Genomic DNA, 7,848 nt, shown 5'->3' with positions numbered 1-7,848 from the left:
TACGCACGGGTGTCAGCTTGTGTGATAATCGTTAAAAATCTGTATTATCTTATAAAAGTGAGTTATTAAATATTAAAATTGAATGTTCATGATAAGTAAGTCATTAGATAGGTGAGTGTGTGCCTGCATACACTATCATTTAGGACTACAATCTGCTTCAGCCCAACAGTGAATGTCAGCACTTGATCCCAGCCTGCCGTCTCACCATTAACATTCTTGTGGCAGGATCTGAGCACCCTATTTTTGTTCATTTCCCATCAGAAATGCAATACGCCACCACTTCCCCGTAACTAGGTTTGAAGAGCGTATCACAGCTGTTCAGACTCAGCTCTCACGGAGGATAGAAGTGTGAAATAAAGCGGGCTACAGCCATTTCTCTCATCCTTTCTTGCAGTGTCTGCTACTCGTGCAATCCCCACCCCCATTACAAATAGGATTGATGCTTTGCATTGGCCACAGGGACCAATGTTTCCCACTTACGACACGGATTCGGAACCAATTTGGAGGCAGATTACAGAATGATTTGGCAGATAACGTCCCCATTTTTAGGGGATTTGTATTTGTATTTTAAAACACTTAAATACGAGCCCTGTGGTATGAAGTGGGCTCAGCTCAGGGAGATGATTGTAGATTTGTTCATTACCATTTCATTGTGTATCAAGTGGCTCAATCTGCCTGGAAAGATTTTCCTTGATTCATTTTGTTCAGCCAGGATAAAGTGAGTGTCACAGAGTAATAACTAGGGCTGTAGTCAACCAAAGAAAATCTTGGTTGACTGAAATCGTACCTACTCTTCAACCAATCGATTGGTCGATGGGGAAAAAAGGGACATTCACGCAATATATTAAACAAGCCAAGTTAGTCCTCTGAGCTAATGCATGCTAACTACGCTAACTATGCCAACAATGTAGCGTAGTTGGCACACTACGTCATTAGGCTTTTGTTGGATATCTAGTGTCGGCAAAAAATGTTGCCAACACTAGATATCAAACAAAAGCCAGAGACTATATCGTATTAAGTTGATGTGAGCTGTAAACTAACCACTTCTAAGCAGAAGGTAGAAGATAACGTTTTCCCGGAGCCTGACAAGCCCGGGCAAGGCCCTTCTTCCTCCAAGCAGCTCTCCTGCTCCTCCCTCTGTCTTACTCACCCTGGTGGCTGTCTCCTCAGCCTGCAGCTGGGTGTGCAGCCGCACTATCGTCTTCTTTTTTCCATTTTATGGCAGGTAGTAACCAGCGTTAAAGGTGCATTACAGCCACCTACCATGTTGGAGTGTGAACCAGAGTTATCTACCCCCACAAACAAACAAAACAGCGCTATCTTCTCGCTAAACTTTCGACTTTCGACCAATCAACCAGAAGACTACAGCCCTAGTAATAACTGCTTTTTTTCCCACTCTTGTGTTTTGAGGATTTTTTATTAATTTGAATGACATTGTGTCTGTTTTTTTCAGGTACCAGCAGTGCAGAGGTGAAGGAAAACCGTAATATCGGTAACTTAGAGGATCGCTCCATAGGATCTGCAGAGTGCCAATCCATTTTCTGCTCCGACTCTACAAGAAGCGGGAGCTCTGGTCTGAAGAGGAAACGGCCACTGGAGGAAGACAATAACGGGCACCTGTGCCAACTCCGTCTCATCTATAAGAAACTATCCTGGTCTGAGGCACCAAAGAATGCTTTGGTACAGCTGAATGAGCTCCGGCCAGGTCTGCAGTACCGCATGGTGTCTCAGACAGGCCCAGTCCACGCTCCTGTCTTCTCCATCGCTGTGGAGGTTAATGGGCTGACCTTCGAGGGCACAGGCCCCACAAAAAAGAAAGCTAAAATGAGGGCAGCAGAACTGGCCCTCAAGTCCTTCATCCAGTTCCCCAACGCTCCTCAGGCCCACCTAGCCATGGGAAACATCTCAAACCCTTCGGCCGACTTCACCTCGGACCAGGCTGACTTTCCTGACACGCTCTTCAAGGAATTTGAGTCTTCGCCGTGTTCTGATGGCCTCTCACTCTGCAACTCAGCAGCAGAGAGCGAGCTACTATCGAGTGAGCTACTGAGACATGGACGGTTGCTTCGCCATACCTTGGACCTGATGGTACAGGCTCAGCAAAGGCTGGGTGGGATTGTTCCAGAGCCCGATGCCCCCAAAAGCCCTGTGGCAATGCTCAATGAACTCCGTCCGGGCCTGCGCTATGCCTGTCTTTCCGAGCAAGCTGAGGGCCGGCGGCTGCGTAGCTTTGTGATGGCAGTGCGGGTGGACGGGCGGATATTCGAGGGCTGTGGTCGCAGCAAGAAACTGGCAAAGACCCAGGCGGCCCAGTGTGCTCTTCAGGCCCTCTTCAACATCAGGACAGCCCCTGAAGGGAGAACAGGACTCAAAGCCAGCAGGAAGAGTTGTCCTCATTTACCCCAGGTGAGTACAGACACATCCCCAGCGCCTGTCTTCAGCTAAGCTTCTTTGGCAGCCACTCCATTTCTGACAGGGGCCTGTAATGACCAAAACAGCAGGCGTGCAGCGAAAAGCCAAACATTTTCCAACAAGTAATTAAGGGGGAAGGGAGATAGGAGTTAAAAGAGTGGGGATGGAAGGAGAAATGGTGGCAAAAGTGATAAAGCATTGTGTAAGCAAGCTGGCATCTACCTTGTGTCAAAAAATAGGGCATGCAGTGAAAATGCATATCACAAATCTGTCAACATGTGTCTGTGGGTGCATTTGTGTGTATGTTCTGCAAAGCCTGGGTCTTGGATAAACAATATCTGTTTTTTGGTTTATTTAAATAGAAAAGCATGTAAATGAAGCTAATTATTGTCCTTGTGCCTCTGACACAAGAGAAATCTGCATCACAACCCAAATGTGTTTTTTTTTCCAGAGTCTTATGTGTTTGTAGAGCTGTAATTGGGAGAGTTTCGTAATTTTGCAAAATCTCTTGTTTCCTCATGTGTGGCATCACAGTGACTACAAACATTAATTCAATCTGTTGCCCAAAGGAGATAGAAAAGCAAAGAGCAAATCGACAAACAAACCACCGAGCCCAATCCCATGCTCATTTACCCAAATATGTAAATAGCAATCAGAGTGAGGAAACTAGTTTTTGAGAAACTTGAGGAAATTGGAGAGCCTAAAGACACAGTGGCTGGATTGGCTGGCACTTGTTGACAGCCATTTAAAAATTCATTTCAGCTGCAGAATTTCATCTAAAGTAAAACTGCCCTGAGTAGATAGTCACACTGATTTATTTTGTTGTTTACTATTGTTTGCATAGAGAAAAACCTTATATCCAAGCTGTCCGGGTCACTGACATATTGGCAACTAAAAGTAAAACTTTAAATTTTACTCTACTGTTCTAATACAGCACAAAAGCATGTGTAAAGCACCAAAATTAAGCTGCACACATCTAAAGCGTCCTTTCCCTAAAGTATTTTCCTTGAAGTCTTCTGTTGACACACGCCACCATATTTGTGCGTCTGCGCATCCTGTAGGGTACGTGTCATATTAACATTCTTTTCCAGCCTTGAAGAAATAAACTGGCGAGTGTCCTTCCCCAGAGCATGACATCAACCCAACAAACCTGCACGTTTGCCTGGGAGAAACTTTTTCTTTTTCTCCCCGCTGCCACGGTGTCTAAAAGGATTTTAAGAGGATTTGCCGCACCCGTTTAGTTCCAGAAAGCACTCGCTTGTGGAATTTCTTGAAAGTCAGCCGTGCTGTCTGCCATACTCAAGAGTCATTTTATTTTCAGTGGTAAAGGACAAAAGCCCAACAATATGCATGCATACATGTGCGAATAAACATGTGACCAGGCGTGTGTTTGTGTGTATGATGTGTTACATGTCTGAACTTTTGCGTAATGTCAAGACAAAGCCCTCAAGCTCACATACACTCTCTCTATTTTCACATGCAAGTCAATGTCCATGCCAAGCTCTGATTGCATGGGCAGTGGTTGACTACTGTACACTGCAGATATGATATGTAATGTGCGGGTTGTTGCCAGCTGTAGCCTGAGGGTAATGGAAGCAACATCGTGGTATGCCAAATTATGTGTGCCACCTCCGTGGTTTTACCTGTTGCAGGATAAAGCTTTGCTGAGAAGATGTTAGTGGTCCTATACATTACAGCATAAACCCTTTTGATGACTTCTATCAGACATTTTTGTCAAAAATAAGTAATTTCATATATATAAGTTTCAACATTTTGTATATATTTAGTTGATGGGCCCTATAATTTCTATTTCATTCTCTAATTTGGTTCTCTAAGGCTCTATCTGCGTAGCTAATATCAAGTTCTGCCTTTTGCCTGTGTTCCCTCAGGGCTGAAAAGATCATGATATGGTGTTCAATGTAAGGCTTTAAAAATATGAAGATTGGTGGTTTTGTCAGGGACCTTATAAATGACTGTTACAAACTAACCAACTAAGTTTGAACTTGATGAAAGTTTTACCGTGTGCTACCATGCTAGCAAGCTGGTTTGCTAAATGTATTTACACAGTTCATTAGCAATAAATATTGGCATTAGTAAATTGTATTATTCATTTAATTATTAAAGGACCAGTGTGGAAGATTTAGTGGCATCTAGCAGTGAGTTTGCAGATTGCAACCAAATGAATACCCCTCCCCTTTTAAGTGAGTAGGAGAACCTACGGTGGCCATGAAACTTGCAAAAAACATGAAAGGCGCTTTCTAGCGCCAATGTTTGGTTTGTCCGTTCTGGGCTACTGTAGAAACATGTCAGTGCACCATGGAAGAGAACCCACTCCCTATGTAGATAAAAAGGTCTCATTTTAAGGTAACAAAAACACAACAATTCTTATTTTCAGGATATTACACACTAACATATACACTGTACACTTTAAGTCAAAGTTACTGTGACTGTATTTAATCAATGACAGCAAATAAGGCTAAAATTTTCAACAACTGGTAGGAATTTGCAATGAATTCAGCTTTTTAGCTAGCGAGTTGCTAAACCATTTAGTGATTTGATGGTAATTCTGCCATTTGCTCGGGTTTTTTGCCCTGACATTCTTTTTTATTAATGTCACCCCTTTCCTATTTCAGAAATTAACTTGATGAGTAGTGTTATTGGTGATAGGAATGATGGCCGAAGCTAAATAAGACTCAAGTTGCAATAATATGCTTGTGACTGGTTGCATATAACTCTGAGTTGTGAAAAGATCCACCAAAGAGTAATTTTCCAGATTTAACCAGATTTTCTTTCCTTTGAATAATTGAGGCATGACAGATTAAGTTTATCAAGGATTTTACAAGAAAAAAGTAAAGATTTGAGAAAACCCTGCATGCCTGTAGGTATTTAATCTCGAACACTAACTCTTACATCACTGGTTTTTCAGAGATAAACATCATACAAGCCGGAAAATGGTCCTGAGGCAATTTCACTGCTGTAAGAGCATGAGGCCCATGTGTATACCTTCTATTTACACAGTATAATTCCTCCTGGCAGGAGAAGCTATGGGTCATCTTAATCATACCATACTGTTTAGTGACAGAGAACTTTCATACACAACCTCTTGATTGATTGGTTTGCTTTAATAAAGACTAGCTAATGTCTAACAGGGTCAGTGGAAAAACACAGGGTTAGGACAACACTGCTGCTTCCCTCTTGTGAAGCGAATTAAGGGACACAGAGAATAAGAAAGGAATTCTACACTTGAATGCAATGATGGGGACAGTAAAGGTAAGTAGAAGAAGACAGGACAGAAATATGAGTCACCTTTTCAGGATATTGCATTAACTCAACAGAGTGGAACATAAGGATGAGGAACTGTATAAGTCCTTCAGACTTGGGCTGAACTGGAGGGCTTGTAGCTTCAGAAACCACCCCAATGAAAAATTTAAACTCACCAGGACTGCATGGTGCTGTATTCTTTTCAGACCTTCCCTGCTTCACATACATACTAAAAGATAATACAGCAGGATTGACAAGGCAAGCATACTAGGGCACATCCACACATGCAATAGACTCTCTCCCACAGTAATATAACCTGTACTTTCCTCCATCCCTCCTACGCTCATGTATATGGGAATTGACTTCAACAATCGAACCAGAAATGAGGCATTGGGCTGCGGTCTGCTTGACATTAAAGAGCTATTCATCTTCCAGCAAGGACTTTATTTTTTTAGTCCTTTATTTAATCTTTATTTATCCAGGGAAATCAAATGAGAATGCGTTATGCAGATATATCTTGCCTTACATTCACTTGTTCCACTTAGTCATGGCTAAGAGATGGCTAGTACATCCACAGTCTTTTACTTTTTGGCCACAAAGCAGCTCTATTAGTGCTACTGGGAATTACTGCCTTACTCAACAGCACATAGATCTGGAAAGAGACATATTCTCAGCTGGTCAGAGGATTCAGAGAAGCAACCTTCTGGTCAAAAAGCCTAATCTAAACATAACTTTAGTCTTTATAATTAATCAGTCAGTAGCTGCTCTAATCCAACCCACAGCACTCCAGTTACCGGAAAACGTATTTGCCCTATTAACGCCTGCACAGTGAAGTGAGAAAGTGCCGGAGTAATCCTGACACCCATTTTACCAAGTGGAATGATTACCCCCCTGTTCAGGCCTTGATTGGCCACTTAATCTCCCCTCGCCGTCACAACGCACTGCGGTGTTGCCAAGTCAACTGAAGCCTGAGACTTGTGTGCAGCAGTGGGAAGGCAGAGAGTCAGCGGGTCCACGTGGAAGGACAGCATGGAGGTCAGTGGTCAGGACGCTGCACTCTGCCACCTTGGATTAAGGTTTATTTGAATAGGGAAATGTACTTGGTGGCAGAGCTGAATGAAAATGAAGGTTGATGGAGGAGAGGTTGAGGAGAGAAAGCATGAAAAGGCTGCAGATGAAAAAGCAGACATACAGTATCTTATGGTTTAGAAGATTTTAATTTGTCATATCAGCTAAGATCAGATGCGACTGTATAGTTTATTGCACTTCAAAATGATTTGATTTAGTTATCTCTAAATGTGAACCATCCCAGACAGAGAAGGATACAGACTGGTCAAGTGGAGTAATTTCTCTGCCTCCACCACGGCAAATTGAATATGATTTCAGACACGTGAAGGTGACCCCTGTCAGCGGCTGAGCCTTTCGCAGATTGTTTTCTTTGTCTAATCTCTCCCACTTCTAATCTGTCTCAATATAAACAGCTGTGACAGGCTGATCATTAATTAATATTGCCACAACAAATTAGCGACAGCGATCGCCCGGCCAGGCACCCTGTCTAAGATAGAAATCCACCAAGAGAGAAAGAGAAGGTGTGAACAACACATTAGAGAGGAGTTGATTAACAGCTTTGGAGACTTTGCAGATAGTGTTACAGCCTCAGTATGTGGACAGTGACGGCGACAGATACACACTAAGTGTCAGCAACCGCAGCTGACTGTACTCACAGGATCAACTGTGATTAACAACATAAGTGGTGCAGTGCAAATAGCCTGATGAAACATCTGCATTCATCATTTTCTACAGATTCAGTCACATGAAATGTCTCTTGCAGTTGTTTCTTCAGGCAGATTGGAATACATGGAGAGAAATTCACAGTGAAAAACAGAACATTTTTTCACAAGGTTATTTTCAATTTAATTGAACACAGTACCCAGGTTCAGCTGATTAATGTACGAAAAATATTATGTTTCCAGATTAATGTTTTTGCTCGTATAAGGATAATTCCAGGTTATTACAACTTTTATTTTTGTCGTTTTAGCCCCAATTTTTTATTGGTACTAATAACATTTACTTCTCATATTAGTCACTGGTCACTGAGATCTGTGACGAAACACAAACAGTCAGATGATCAGACAGACCCACTAGTTCAAACAATGGCAGATGATACAATTATTA

General features: G+C 42.4%; 1 protein-coding gene across 20 annotated transcripts in view; it reads left to right on the top strand.

Moving 5' to 3' along the window:
- adarb2 (adenosine deaminase RNA specific B2 (inactive)) overlaps positions 1 to 7,848 on the top strand; it is a 385,455-nt gene that overhangs the window by 311,733 nt on the left and 65,874 nt on the right. For 19 of the 20 annotated variants that reach the window (XM_042400108.1, XM_042400124.1, XM_042400119.1 and 16 more), the window contains one exon: positions 1,454 to 2,406. In XM_042400108.1, coding sequence (XP_042256042.1) covers positions 1,454 to 2,406 — 953 coding nt within the window. Of the gene's footprint in view, positions 1 to 739; positions 1,374 to 1,453; positions 2,407 to 7,848 lie in introns of those variants that run through there. The other variant, XM_042400113.1, reaches the window with a different exon arrangement.

The sequence above is a fragment of the Thunnus maccoyii genome, chromosome 21, assembly GCF_910596095.1.
Source record: "Thunnus maccoyii chromosome 21, fThuMac1.1, whole genome shotgun sequence".
NCBI lineage: Eukaryota > Metazoa > Chordata > Actinopteri > Scombriformes > Scombridae > Thunnus > Thunnus maccoyii.
The sequence above is the reverse complement of the archived record's forward strand: the minus strand, read 5'-3'. Positions and strand labels throughout refer to the sequence as shown.